Source organism: Balaenoptera physalus (assembly GCF_965194825.1).
Source record: "Balaenoptera physalus genome assembly, chromosome: 15".
Classification (NCBI taxonomy): Eukaryota; Metazoa; Chordata; class Mammalia; order Artiodactyla; family Balaenopteridae; genus Balaenoptera; species Balaenoptera physalus.
In genome coordinates this window covers 11,546,290-11,560,662 of record NC_138894.1, presented here as the reverse complement: position 1 = coordinate 11,560,662, position 14,373 = coordinate 11,546,290, and the positions used below count along the sequence as shown (strand labels likewise).

Below are 14,373 nucleotides of genomic sequence, written 5' to 3'. Positions count from 1 at the left end.
GTGTGACCTTGGGTGAGCGCTGATGGGGTTTGTATCCCAAGGTGGTGGGGAAAGGTCCCCGAAATGGGACCAGAAGAACAACAGAGTGGGCACCTTTCCTTCCCCCTTTTGAAGGTGGTGCTTTTACCCAGAATTCAAAGTTCAGTAAGGAACTGAACTTTGAATTTTGTTTCTTTTTTTCTGGCCGCACCGCACGGCATGCGGGATCTTAGTTCCCTTGACCAGGAATCAAACCTGGGCCTCCAGCCGTGGAAGCGCGGAGCCCTAACCACTGGACCACAGGGGAGTTCCCGAATTTTGTTTCATTTTTAACGAACTTAAATTTAAGGAGCCCCAGGAGGCTGGTGGCCACTGATTGGACATTGAGGTTTAACCCATCTGTCACGCACGCTGGTCTCCCCTTCCCGAGAGCCGCCTTGGGCAGGCAGCAGCGTCCAGCTGAGATTCAGTCACACTATTTTGCTTTCACAGTCATTCGTACAGTTGTTTCCTATTTATGGTGAGTGGTTCCACTGACAGTGTTTATATAAAGTTTCCTTTAAAAAAGACACGTACGGTTCGGAAAGGCAAGCCAGTAAAAGCGTATTAAGTGAACATGTGGGTGGCATCAGACGTAACAAGCGCGGTCTGCTCCTGGGGGCTGGAGGCCACGACAGCCGTAGTAGGCGAGCAAGACGGCCCGTGGCCCGCCCTCTCCGTCCACCCACAGAACGGAGAACCCGTGGAGGCCCGGGAGAATGTGAAGTGCCCCCAAGGCTGGCATGTGAAGAAGAACTGGGCTGTGGAGCTGAACCACGCGGTGGACAATGAGGGTCAGTCCTCCGGGCAGCGGCTAAGGGCGGCAGGGCCTGGAAATGCAAGTGGCCAAGCTGTCGGGTGGGGTAGGCCTGCGCTCCTGGGGGTCCTCAGTCTCCAGAGAGTGGGGCCTCCACCCTTGCCACAGACGTGGGCCCCAGCTTTGAGACAGGGCAGGTGCTAAGCGCCTCCCGAGCACGTGAACTGGGGTCGCGTCCAGAGCCTGGTTCACCCCAGGTGGCTCCAGGGAAGGGGCGGTGGGCTGGGAGTCGGAAGACCTGGGCTCAAGATGCAGCCTCTGCTACTCACGGGCTGTGTGACCTTGTGCGGGTCCCAGGACGCCTGTGAGCCTCACCTTCCTTGTCTGTAAGATGGGCAGTGGAGCCAGGCCACCCGGGTGACGCAGTGTAACCACACCTTCCTTTGTGGCCGGAGAGACCTGGACGTGAGGGACAGCACTGCCCCTTTGGCCTGCCCCTCCAGGGCTTATCTCTCGGGCCTGTCCGAGCCCCCGAGCCTCTGGGCCCCTGGGCACCCACGGGCTGTGTCCTGGCCCCTCAGGCTGGGAGTACGGAGTGGGCATCCCGCCCTCGGGGCTGCCCCAGGTCTGGAACTCGGTGGAGAAGACCTACTACTCCTGCCGCCGCCGGCGCTGGGCGCGCGTGCGCTACCGGGACCACGGGAGGCTGAGCCACGAGCAGGAGACCCTGTCCTTCCTGCAGCTGGTGAGGGGCCGCCTGTTCAGGGACCTGGCGGGACCATGGGTGGGACCTACCCTGGGCCGGGTGAGAGGGCGACTCTGCTCTCCCCGCAGCACCACCCCAGCCTGGCTGAGGACGAGGAGGGCTGGGAGTACGGCGTCTTCGGCTCCAAGTTCCACCTGCACCCTCAGCCCCAGAGCCGGTTCCGCCGCCGCCGCTGGCACCGCAGGCTGGCCCCCAACAAGGTCAAGGGCATTGCGCCCATATTCCTCCTGGAGGGATCCTTGGTAAAGCCCCAGTGGGCTAGGTGTCTCCTCCCTGCAACCCCACCTCCGGAGCCAGGGCCCCCCGGTGTGCCAGGCAGACGGAGACACCCCGTGTGGCCAGATGCACTGACCACTGCAGGTGGGGGGACCTGGGCCCCGGAGCCACATCCTCAGGCTTTGAATGGGGAGAAGGGTGACCTGGGCCTGGGCTGGGGGAAACAGGAAAGGCACCTATGAGCCTCAGGGAGTCTGTCCTGGGCACAGAGTCTAGATATGAAACAGCAAGCTAAGAGGGAAGCAGACATGGTGTCGTCGACACGGAGACTGGACAGAATCAGGAGCTCCTGGAGGGCTCCCCCAGAGACCACCCAGCCACCCAACCTGCCCTTCATCTACTGCGTCTTCAACAGTGAGCATTCAACTGAGAGTCGGCTTGGGTGGCCCCAAAGACACCCAGCACCTGAGGGCAGGGAGCAGGGGGCATGGGGTGGGGATCCTGGGGGCGGGTGGCGGACACGGCTCCTCTCTTACCCAGAGCCCCACTACTACCAGCTCTTCTGCTACATCTACCAGGCCCGGAACCTGATGTCCAACCACATCCAGACATTCCAGGGTAGGCGTGGGCACCTCTTCTCCCCCAGCCCCTCCATGTGGCCACCCAGCAGTACAAAGGATGTGGCGAGGAGGGGGTGACACACATGCAGACCCCTGCCCCCAGCAGCTCATGGCCCTGGTTTGGGGAAAAGACACAAGAACAAGGAATACAAGGCAGGACCGCTCTTGCGGTGTGTCCCCAACCCTGTGGAATCAAGATGGGGAGGCTTCATCCCACTGGAGGCCACTTAGCTGAGCCTTGAAGAGGGAGGAGGAGTTTGCTGGGCCTTGACAAGGAAGAGAGAGGATGAGACACAAAGGCAAGAGAGAGGATGACACGCTTGGGAACCACTTGTCCCTTGTGAGGGACAGAAGATGAGGGGTGGGGAGGAGGTGTGGCAATTTCTAGCCCTGTGTGGAGGCCCCATGGGAGGTTTCAGGTGTCACGTGCTCCTGCCCTGGGCTGGCAGTGGCCCTGTTTGTTGGGAGCCAGACTGTTGGATGAGGGTCTGAGCCAGGGCAGTGGGTGTCTGCTGGGAGCTGTGTCCACTGGGCATCAGCACCCTCATCGAGAGGGCCATGTGATGTTCCTTGATGCCAAGGCCACTTGCTGATGCTGTGGAAGGGCAGCTACGTGTAGCCTGGTCCCCAGAACCCCTCCAGAGGAGCCGCCGGGCCCTCTGCGTCTGTGACGGCTAGGCCCCAACCGTGATGGTATAAGGGGCCTCTAGCTATAAGCCCATGCACTCTGTGGCTTACTCTGAGGTGGCCTTCTGGGGAGCTGGAGTGGCTGTGGCTGCCTGGCCTGAGCCTCCCCAGGTACCCAGTCCAGTGGCGGCAGCAGCCAGAAGAGAGGAGAGCCTCACTCGGCAGCCCAAAGGCACAGCTCTCCTTCCACCCGCAGTGCCCTTCATTCGGTTGGTCTTCTTGAACCACAGCCAGTGTACCCAGACCCTGAAGAGCTCTGCAGCCCCTACGTGGGCCCAGACGCTCATCTTCCAGCACCTTCTTCTGTACGAGAACCCCCAGGACACCAAAGAGAACCCGCCATTTGTGGTGTTGGAACTGTGGCAGCGGGACCCCCAGGTAAGGTGGGCTGGGCTGGGCAGAGCTCTGAGAAGTTTTTAATGTATTTTTTTGGCCGTGCCATGCGGCATGCCGGATCTTAGTTCCCCGACCAGGGATCGAACCTGTGCCCCCTGCAGTGGAAGCATGGAGTCCTAACCACTGGACGGCCAGGAAATTCCGTGAGGAGCTTTTATTTTAGAGGAGAATATTCAGAAAGTGCTCCAGCGGGACCTGATTCGCAGAGCACTTCGCATTGATCCTAGAGCGGTCAGAATCCCAGGAGGAGCCAGACCCCTGCCAGCCTGGCCTCCATGTTTTGTGAACTTCCCCTTCCCTCCAGGGCAATGAGAGCTTGTGGGGACGGAGCATGTGGTCACCGGTGGTCTGGCTGGATGTCCAAAACCGGATCCTGCCCCCCATGAGGTGGCACCCCCTTGTAAAAGGGTTGGAGGAGGAAGAGGGCGAGATCTTGGCGTCCTGTGAGCTGATCCTCGAGACTGAGGTGCTGGGAGAGAGGGCCCGGCCGGGAGCATGGTACTCAGTGCCCTCACTCTGCCCCACTCCCCTGCCAGCGGCCCCCAACCGCAGCCCCTCAGCAAAGTCCTGGGGCCCAGGAACCAGAACACTGGGCTGGGAGGTGCCGGCCTGCCCAACCTCTCCCTAACTCCCCTGCCACCTTCTGCCCATAGGGCTCCGGGGCCGCCGCAGTTGAGCCTCTTAGGGTCCTGCTTGTGTGGGGGGGTGGGGGACGGTAGGACCAGCCCAACAGGGCCTCAGGCTCCCTGCTCTCCCACCTCATCCCTTCAGAGTTTCAGACAGCAGCTGCCAATCTTAAGTGTTCCCTGGAAGAATGGGATCTACATCCTCCCCAAGAGCATCCAGCCCACGCTAAGGAAAATGGCTATTGAGGTGATGAAACGTGGAGCAGGGCGGGTGGGCAGGGCGCAAGCCACCCCCAGAGCAGTCGAGCCCCACACAGCGCGCTCTCTGCTGACCCTCTTGGGCCTTCTGCCTACCTGCTCCAAAGCTTGGACCCCGAGAAGATACCATGTGAGAGATGGAGGGAGACAGGAGAGAAATGAAGTTCTGATAGAACATTTCAAAGTATTTTAATGCAAACCTCTGCAGTGCGTCGTAGACAAAGGGCTTTAGCATTCATTACCTACCGAATGTAAGCCTCATGAGGCCCCTGTGCAAAAAGTAGGCACGACCTTCCAGAGACGGAAATTCAGGCTCTGAGAAACAACACATCCACGCACAGTGACACGGGGGCTCAGTGGCAGCGCCAGAGTTTAGGCCCGGCCCTGCCTGACTCCACGTGCCAGGATGTTTCTCACCTCTTCTGAAAGTAGCATGGAGGCCCCCAGGTCAGAACCTACGTGCCCTGCCACAAACCTGGCAAAGAGCGGAAGGTGGTCAGGTCCTCCCGGCACTGGAGCCAAGATCAGACCACCTGGCTGGTTTCCACTCTGGCCCTGAGGCGGCCCTATGAGTAGGGTGTGGACAGCTCCTGGGGTACCCAGTGTTTGTCCGTTGAGAGTGAGATCCCAGGGTGCTGGCTCGCTGACTGGCCGTGGAGTCCTGTGGGATCCAGGTCAGCCACGAGCTGGACGGCACAGAGGTGCCCAAGAACCCCGGGGCACTGCAGCTGCTGCGGGCCTGGGAGGCAGCCGGCAGCGGGAAGTCACCCCCGAGAGAGATGATTAGAGGCCAGACGGGCAGCAGGGGAGGAAGGGCAATACCTAACGGGCACCTCCCTCGTGGAGGAGCGACAACAGCGTCCAGGCCTGGAGGACTCATCCCTCGCAGGACAGGAGGCCTGGGTGAGCCTTCAGACTCTGCCTTCACCCAGCCTCGTGCCCTGGCCCTGCAGGCCCCCTGAGGCCCCACTGCTCCCAGGCCAGGACCCCATCAGAGGGGCCGCCTGCCCCTTTCCCCACCCTCCCTCTCTGTTCTGGCAGATGCTGGTCTGGGGCCTTCGGAACATGAGGCAGGTGCGTTCGCCCCGGCTCCTGGTGGAATGCTGGGAAGAGTCTGTGCAGACAGAGCCCATCAGGGACTTCCAGACCAATCCCAACTTCACCCAGTCAGCCCTCTTCCTCACGCTGGTGAGAAGGCCTTGGGCCAGGGCTGGGGCAGCCCCGGCTCGTGGGAAGCCTCACGCTCTGGCCTCTCCTTGGGGCTGCAGTACATGCCTACGGACGAGGCCTTCGCGCTGCCCCTGGTGCTGAAGGTGGTGGACCACCAGGACTTCGGCCAGGAGACCGTGGTGGGTCAGGCCAACGTTGACTCCCTACAGCCCTACTTCTGTGACCCCTGGGCTGAGGACTACATGCCCCCACGGCCTCCAAGTACGGCCCTTTTTCCTTGCCCCTCCCCAGACCTCACCAACAAGCTGGCACTGGGAGTGGCCAAGGCCCTGGCTGTCCTGCCGGGTTGGTGGCCCTCCCCGCCCACTTCTCCCTTCTCCTGAGACTCATGACTGCGCTCTCTCCACGCAGTGCTGTCTGTGAAGAAGTACCAGGAGGTGAGTAGAGCGCTGGAGGCCCCGTGCCATTTAGAGGAAACAGCCCTTGTGCCTGAGGAGGGTACAGATTAAACAGAGTTCCGATATCCACGCCCCCAGTGTGAGGCCTACTTGTTCACGAGAACTCGAAAGCAGTGATCTCAACCTGGACTGCGCGTTAGCATTGCCCGAGAGTTTAAAAAATCCTGAGGGACTTCCCTGGCGGTCCAGTAGTTAGGACTCCACGCTTCCACTGCAGGGGGGATGGGTTCGATCCCTGGCCGGGGAGCTAAGACCCCACGTGCTGCACAGCCCGCCCCCCCCCAAAATGGCTTCTGACCAGTTGCTGGGGGTAGGAATCAGGAGCAGCAATTATTTTACTCAAGCCCAAACCACCTACGCCCCACCCCCGCCCCAGGTGATTCCAGTGTTTCCAAAGTTCAGAACGGCTGCTCTAGAGCAGCACCTGTCAACCTTGAATGCACAGGAATCCTTTGGCATCTTGAGCAAAAGCAGATTCAGCTTCAGGAGGCCCAGGGTGGGGCTTGAGGCTCTGAACTTCTGAGCCCTTCCAGAGTTAAGAGTGGAGCTGTGGGCAATGAGAACCAAGAACTAACCTGACTCTCCTTCTCCGCCCCAGTCCCATGTCTGAGGACCCCTGAATTAAGAAGCCTCTGTGAAGGGCAAGGGAGCCGTGGTCGAGCCCCTTCTGATCTCGGAAGTCAGAGGCGGTGGGCGGCCTGGGCGGCCAGGCCTTGCCTTGCTCACCCGCAATCATTTTTCAGCTCCTAGGTTACCTTTACGAGAAGTTCTGGTTCAAGTCCAGCCAAGCTGAGGTGATGCAGGCTCAGCCCCGGGGAATAAGGAACAACTCCAGGCAGCTCAGGGAGGTGGGGCAGCATGGCTCCGGGCAGAGGAAGGCCACTGTGCCTTCTCCCCGAGGGCCAAAATGCCCCTCCTCCTCCCTGCCAGGATGAACACGAGCAGGAAGTAGACTGGTGGAGCAAGCTGCTCTGGGCCACAGGAGATGCCCCCCAGTCCCTGAAGTACAAGTACAAAGAGTATCACGCCCTGAAGGTTCGCAGGCCCCTACGAGGGGACACTGCTGAGGGATGGAGGAAATCTGCGGGGAGAGGCCAACAAACCCAGCCCCGAGTCCCTGGGGAACCACCAAGTCGGGGGGGTGGCTTCCTCGTCTTTTCACAAGACTCCTGGCCATGCCGCCGCAGGCCACTGCCCCCCAGCAGCAGCTCTGCTGACCCCGGGGCAGACGCTCTGGGGCGAGACCTGGGTGGCCCCCCAACCCCCTGATCCTAGGAATGGTCCCCTCAAGCCCTGGCCAGCTCCCCCCGCCAGCCGGGTCCCACACGCCCTCCCACAGGTATACGACTGCGAGCTGGAGGCCGTGCCAGCCTTCCAAGGCCTGCAGGACTTCTGCCAGACCTTCAAACTCTACCAAGAATGGCCCAAGCTAGACAGCCCTGTGGTAGGGGAGTTCAAGGTGCGTGTCCCAGCCCCGCCTAGCTGCACCTGTCACCTTGTGCCCCTTCTGTGCAGGGAAGACTCTGATAGGAGTGCTGGTTCTATATGCTCAGCATGAGGATGGAGTACGGAGGGCTTGACAGTATTGGGAGTGGGGGGCAGAGACTGACCTCTGCAGGGACTCAGGGTGGCCTCCCCCAACGCAGGAAGGACGAGGGCTTCTCAGTCCCAGCTCGGGCCTGTGCTGCTCTCAGAGGCCCGAGAGCCTTCAAAAACAAGTGCGGACCCCAAGGGGTGGGTGGGGGTGGAACGAGACCTCCCTTCAGCGGAAAACAACACCGTGGTCCCCGTAGAGCATCTCTGCGGCACGTGCCCCTACCCATCCTCACGGGCTTCGTCCCTGCCACCCTCAACACAACCCACTCTCCTGACCTTGGACCAGGGGCACCTCCTGGAGGGCTCTACAGAGCCAGGCCGGAGACCAATACCTTTCCTCCCTAACACACACACAGGGCCAATTCCGTGTCTACCCCTTTCCTGAGAATCCAGAAGCCCCCAAGCCCCCTCGCCAGTTCCTGCCTTGGCCTAAGAAAGAGGACTTCCCTCAGCAGTGCCTGGTGCGGGTGTACGTGGTGCGAGCAGTCAACCTGCAGCCCCAAGACACCAATGGCCTGGTAACGAGCAGCCCTGAACCGCAGCGCTCATCTTCCCCAGCCCCCCAGCCCGGGCAACCCCCTCACCTCACCCTACACCCCAGCATCCCGGAGCTCCCTCAGGCTGACACCCAGACTGCCAACTTCCCACAGGCCCCATCTGGTACAAGGGGCTCCTTTCTGCCCCACTCCTGCCCTCCCTGACCAACCTGGGCTGACTCTCCACGTCCTTCTCTCACGTCTGTCTGAACCCCAGTGTGACCCTTATGTGATCCTGAAACTGGGAGAGACAAAGCTTGGCAACCGGGACAAGTACCAGCCCAACACTCTGGACCCCATCTTTGGCGTGTGAGCTGCCCCAACGCACCCAATCCCACATCCCCGCTCTCTGTGCCGGGAGCAGTTCCAGAAGGCAGAGAACTCGCACGTTCCTTTCTAGCCTCCACGTTCCTAGCACAGTGTCCAACAGATGGAAGATGCATCGATGGGCGGCCCAGCTCTCCCCTCCCCCCTCAAGCACTTTGCCTGGGAAGGGAGCTCAGAGTCCCACACCCCAGGCCTGTCAAAAGTTGCTCCCAGCCACGACTGAGGGATGGCTATTGGTGGACAAGAGCCACCCCAGGCTCTGCTCTCCAAATTCACCAGGGCCAAACAGCAGGGGGCAGAGCACGGGCACGTGTGGTTGGGATGCTGGAGAGGGAGCTGTGTAGATAACATGGTCCTCGGTCTCTGTGTCTCCAACACCCTCACCCAAGGATGTTTGAAATGAGCTGCACCATCCCCCTGGAGAAGGACCTAGAGATCCAGCTGTATGACTTTGACCTATTTTCACCCGATGATAAGATTGGAACCACAGTCATCGACCTTGAAAACCGACTCCTGTCTGGCTTTGGAGCTCGTTGTGGGCTCTCCAAATCCTACTGCCAGTAAGCGTGGACCTGAACCAGGGCAAGGGAGCACGGGGGAGTGGAACAGTAAGCCCACGGCTCCCCTCAAAGACGCCTGCATCCCAGGCTGGGGAACCAGGGCCCGTACCTGTCTGCACCCCTGCTCCCAGCACTGGTCAGCCTGCAGCTCAAAGCAGAGGCTTCTCCAGGACTCAGATCTCCCCACCTTTTCCCCACAGGTCAGGGCCCTTTAGGTGGCGGGATCAGATGCCCCCAAGCCTGCTCTTGGAACACCATGCCAAACATAAAGGACTGCCTCCGCCTCTGTTCAGCCCTGAGGATGACTCTGTGTTTTACAATGGGAAAAAATTCAGACTGCAAAGCTTTGGTGAGAAGCACAGCACACCGCCAGAAAGCACAGAGCCGGGCCTCTGCGACAAGTGGGGCTACAGGATGCAGGAGCTGCCAGAGGGCACCCCGCCCCCCCTTCTCTCCTGTAATGGACAACCAAGTCCACTGCCCAGGCTGAGGGTGGAGAAGGGGCCTACGTGGGAGACGGGAAGGCTAATGACCTCGTGATCCCCTCCTTCCATCCCCCTCCAATCTAGAGCTCAAGCCCCCTACTGCTCGCTTTTTGGGACCTAAGAAAGAACGCCTTGCGCTGTACCTCCTGCACACTCAGGGACTGGTACCTGAGCACGTGGAGACCCGCACACTGTACAGCGACAGCCAGCCGGGCATCGACCAGGTATGCGACTGGAGGGGCTGGATCAGGAGGTGGGGAAGCCCACCCATCCAGGACAAGAGGGGAAGGAGAGGCCGGGCACCCACAGACGTACATGAAAAGCAGACAAGCATGTTCTGCACATGTCAATAAGCAAGAAGTCGCAGTGGTGTCTCTTAGAATGGAGAAGTTCAGAGCTGGAAAAGTCACCGACGAGAAACCGAGGCCCCATGTCAGCTGTGGAAGTGTTTCGGGGCCTTCCCCGCCGGTGCCAGCACTGCCTTAGCCTCTCCCGAGGGAGGGTGGGGAGGCAGCACCTGGGGTCAGAGTGCAGGCATCACAGCCCCGGCTTGGCTGTTAAGTGCAGGCTGTGTTTTCTCCACGGCAAGGAACCCCAAACAGGAGGAATAAAAATCCCCACAGGCACCCTAATTATCCCCTACCCTCCAGCCACCAGAATGGCTCACCTCATTCTCCAAATCTCTCAAACTGATAGCACATTCTAGATACAAAGTTCTCTACTGAGCACTTTTTAAAACCATCCTCATTAAACCTGTTTTCTCATTAAATGGGGCCAATTTCAAAAGAATAAAACTAGGTCACATGGTTTGAAGGGATCTATCTTCCACTGTTAGTAGTTCTACCCTTTTAACTCTTTTGTCTCCCCTTTTCTTACCAGCTTCATCCCTTCTTTCCTAGACCTCTGTGCTTTGTGGATAGCTTGACATCCTTAGGATGTGGTTCCACAACATAAAATGACCTGGAGATCACCTAGTTTACTCTTACTCAGGGCCACTAAGGTGGTTAATAATTGCATCCCCAAACCCATTCTGGAGCCCCATCCAGAGAGGCTGTCCAGCAGGACCTGTTAAATGGCATCAACCCTCCAGACCCCAGTTACACGTGACATCCGTGCGCCACAGCCATCAGCCTCGTAGCCATTGTATGCTCCCAGCCTTACTGCACTATTCTCCCAGCCAAAAAAAGAAACAAGTGGAAGCTGATGGGCGGTGTGCTGACTTCCGGCCTGAAGTCCATCCCACCTCCCAGATGCCTCGATACCCCACCGCTCGGTGTTGGAAACACAGCCTCAGCAGACCTAGAAGCTGAGACAGGGCCCCCCCCTCACCAGGCCAGGATGCCGAGAACGGGGGCTGGCCAACCCCAGCCAGCTAATCCATCTCCACTCTAGGGAAAGGTGCAAATGTGGGTGGACATCTTCCCCAAGAAGCTTGGGCCTCCTGGCCCCCCATTCAACATTAGGCCCAGAAAGCCTAGAAGGTGAGTGACACCCATCTCCCGAGCAACTGCACCACTCAGTGTGGCCTTCCCAGCGTGCGGAGCACCAGTGGGCTCCAACACTGAGTCACGGTGATTCTTTTCCTCTGTTGGGAATCTGGGGAGCCTCCTTTCCCTGTGGTCCCCCAAACGCAGCATGACTTGGGTGGGCACGGAGGGCAGCCTCCCAGGCCTCTCTTCCCTCACCGAGGTTGCAGCTGGGGAGCTATTCCTCAGCAAAGCCTCAGAGAACAGTGGCTACAGGTATGAGCTGCGCTGCATTATCTGGAAAACTGCCCACGTGGACCTGAAGGAGAACAGTTTAAGTACCGAGAAGATGAGCGACATCTATGTCAAAGGGTGAGGGAGAGGAGCGGGGCTCCATCAGAGTGCCCTCAGACTTGCCCAGTTCTGTCATTCCTGGGGGTCCTCCTAATCTTGGGGTGACGTCTCTCCATTTCCACCCATGCCTGGCATCTACTGGGCAGCCCTCCCCCCAGGGCTCCAGCTCAGGGGTGGGGACAATCCAAGTGAACCCCAGATGAGTGGACTTTGGCCCCAGGTGGTTATTCGGGCTGGAGAAGGACATGCAGAAGACAGATGTCCACTACCACTCCCTGACGGGGGAGGGCATCTTCAACTGGCGGTTCATCTTCACCTTGGACTATCTGGCAGCAGAGCAAGCGTGCGTCTTGAGTCAGAAGGTAACAGGCCCAGGAGCGGGGTGCACTCCTCCCCCTCTCCTCAGAGCCTTCAAGCTGCACCAAGACACTTGCAATGTGGCCTTGGGTGGCACCACTCCCCGCTCCCCCCTCCCCCTCCCCGACTTTCTCCTCCTCCTCCACGGTCCATCACTGCTGGGTGATGGGCTGCTAAGTGGCCAAAGGAACTCTCAGAGGAGACAGGCCGGAAATACGCTCTCCTGCCATGCTCCAGGACTACATATGGAGCCTGGACCCCACGCTGATGAAGTTCCCAGCCCGGCTCATCATCCAGATCTGGGACAATAACATCATCTCCGCGGATGACTTCCTAGGTGAGATCCTGGCACAGGGCCCGTGACCACAGGACAGGGAGCTCCTTTTTGCTGACGGCATTTCTCTGGGCTCAGGGGTCCTGGAGCTGGATTTGACTGACATGCCCCTCCCGGCCCGGCACGCCAAGCTATGCTCCATCAGGATGATGGATGCTGACCCCAGGTGGCCTCACTTCCTCCAGTACAAGCACTGCTCCCTCTTTAAGATGAAGAATGTAAGCGGCTGGTGGCCTTGCCAGGTCCTCGATGGCAGCAAATGGCGCTTGTCGGTAGGAGCTGGGGAAGGTGCCTATTGCCTAGGAACAGGGCTGACTGCTGTGCCGCATCACTTGGCTCTGACAGACTTCTGGGGGCCTGAGCTAAATCCCTTTCCCTTTCTGGACCCTGGGAAGAGGCTTTAAAACTATCCTTGCTCCTGCCATCTGAGCTCAGCTCCCACCACCCATGGTGTTTCTAGGGTAAAGTGAAGATGACCCTGGAGATTCTGACAGAGAAGGAAGCCTTAATCAAGGCAGCAGGAAGAGGCCAGTCAGAACCCAACCAGTACCCTACACTCCATCCTCCCTTGTAAGGGTCCTGCAGGGCAAAGGCACCAAGTCTCTTCCTCGTTCACAAAGCTGAGCTGCTGGGCCTAGCAGTCTGTATGGGGTGGTGACCGGGGAAGGAGGCTGACAAGTAAAGAGGGATAATGATCACCCCCACCTCCCCACTCTGGCTCAACGCTCAGTTACAATCGGGGAGAAAAGCTGGGGAGGGGGGAGGGCAGAAGCAGAAGTTGCTTTTTTAAAATGAAAGGCCTTTGCTCTGGTTTACTTGACCTGAAGTCTCCCTCTGTCCTCCATTCTCTGCCATCTCTGCTCCTGGACAGACGCACCCATACCTTGCTCATGTGGTTTCGGTCACCCATTGCAAGGTTCATCCATGTTTTCTGGAAACGCTACCGCTTCAAAATCATAGCCATCTCAATCATACTGCTTATAGGGCTTCTGCTGTTCAACTTTATCTATTCAGCTCCGGTGAGTGACAACCTTGGAGACAGGGGAAAAGGCACAGCTGCTCTCGGGATGACCCAAGAGAGAGCCCTCAGGTTGCTACTTCAGGCTAACTGTTGCCTATTCTCTCTAGAACTATTTGGCCATGAGCTGGGTCAAGCCTGAACTTCGGCTGAATGCTCCCATTCAAATATACACCAATATCATCAATTCACTAAACACCAGCAACGCCAACTCTTCCAACCTCACCACTCCCCATCAGAACCTGAAATCTACAACAGGCCATAAGCTGAAACTCCTCCAGGGACACATAAATCACCTGCGAGCTATTTTCCCAGAACTTCCAGCCCCACCAGACTAATTCCCCCGTGTCTGCCAGGCTTTTCTCCTGCCCATCCACAGCACTACCCTTGGGCTTCCTACCAGTTCCTTGTTTCCGGGGACTAGGGATATTCTGACCACTCTGTTCAGGCCACTTCCAACAAGAAGGGCAGAGTTGTAATTTTCCACTGAAATAAACAACTTTTGTAACAGCGCCACCCTGTATGTAATTTGAGGGGGTTGACAACACCATGAAAGGCTGAAAACACCAGGCTCTCAAACAAGACTCACAAGGATGGGGAATGATGTCACCCTTACGCACCTCCTCGAGTCTCCAGGGACTCTTCCACTCTAAGAGGCCCTGACGTCACAGGAAAACAGAAGGCAAGGAAGGGCATCTGTGAGGAAAGGTGGCTCATGCGGGGTAAGCAGCCGGCCGAGGCCGCCACTCTCACCCCTCACGTGACCAGGTGGCCCCCTCCTCTGGGACACGGCTGGGACTCCAGCGCCCAGATCGACCTTCGGCCCCACTCACGATGGGAAGCATGTGTTTCTTGAACAAAAGGGAAGAGCCAGGGCAGAACCTACCACGCTAGTCAGATTGTTTCCTTGCACCACACACTGCTCTGAGGCCGGCCTGGGTCGGGGGGACTGCATTTCACGTCTTCCCCGCCCTCTTCACAGAGCCTCAAGGACCTCATGAGCTAGAATCACACAAAAGCCACAAGTGTGACGATCTCCACGCTGAGCTGCCCCTCCTGCACCCCTGCCCGGGCCAGCTCACGAGCCCACCGGCGTCCTCCCACTACAGGGGTCTAGCCAATCTCCCCCGGAACTCAAAAACACAGAACAGCCACTTGCTTTCTCAGTTCCACCTCGTCTGAAAGCCAAGCCCGGGGCCCCAGCTGACCCTCTGGCACTCTGGAGCCGCTCTGCCGTGGGGGGAGGTCAGGAGGGTCCCACTGTCATCCCACCTGCACGAGAGCACTACCGCCTGTGGGAAGGATACAAGAAAGCTGAAGACAACAGAAACCCACAGCCAGACAAGGTAACCCTCCTTTCCTTCAGGG

General features: G+C 58.8%; 1 protein-coding gene across 1 annotated transcript in view; it reads left to right on the top strand.

Annotated features, from left to right (window-relative positions):
* Positions 1-14,340, top strand: part of FER1L5 (fer-1 like family member 5) — a 336,005-nt gene extending 321,665 nt beyond the window's left edge. The window contains exons 28-53 of the mRNA XM_082426211.1: positions 710-812; positions 1,357-1,520; positions 1,619-1,989; positions 2,212-2,375; positions 3,261-3,442; positions 3,765-3,941; positions 4,244-4,333; positions 5,386-5,532; positions 5,613-5,775; positions 5,926-5,951; positions 6,716-6,766; positions 6,903-7,007; positions 7,312-7,431; positions 7,925-8,086; positions 8,322-8,413; positions 8,821-8,991; positions 9,192-9,340; positions 9,561-9,700; positions 10,869-10,957; positions 11,219-11,314; positions 11,517-11,658; positions 11,891-11,990; positions 12,066-12,259; positions 12,448-12,557; positions 12,859-13,006; positions 13,116-14,340. Of these exons, the coding sequence (XP_082282337.1) occupies positions 710-812; positions 1,357-1,520; positions 1,619-1,989; positions 2,212-2,375; positions 3,261-3,442; positions 3,765-3,941; positions 4,244-4,333; positions 5,386-5,532; positions 5,613-5,775; positions 5,926-5,951; positions 6,716-6,766; positions 6,903-7,007; positions 7,312-7,431; positions 7,925-8,086; positions 8,322-8,413; positions 8,821-8,991; positions 9,192-9,340; positions 9,561-9,700; positions 10,869-10,957; positions 11,219-11,314; positions 11,517-11,658; positions 11,891-11,990; positions 12,066-12,259; positions 12,448-12,557; positions 12,859-13,006; positions 13,116-13,343 (3,684 nt within the window). The 3' untranslated portion in view covers positions 13,344-14,340. The remainder of the gene's footprint in view (positions 1-709; positions 813-1,356; positions 1,521-1,618; positions 1,990-2,211; positions 2,376-3,260; positions 3,443-3,764; positions 3,942-4,243; positions 4,334-5,385; positions 5,533-5,612; positions 5,776-5,925; positions 5,952-6,715; positions 6,767-6,902; positions 7,008-7,311; positions 7,432-7,924; positions 8,087-8,321; positions 8,414-8,820; positions 8,992-9,191; positions 9,341-9,560; positions 9,701-10,868; positions 10,958-11,218; positions 11,315-11,516; positions 11,659-11,890; positions 11,991-12,065; positions 12,260-12,447; positions 12,558-12,858; positions 13,007-13,115) is intronic.
* Positions 14,341-14,373: the final 33 nt, after the last annotated feature.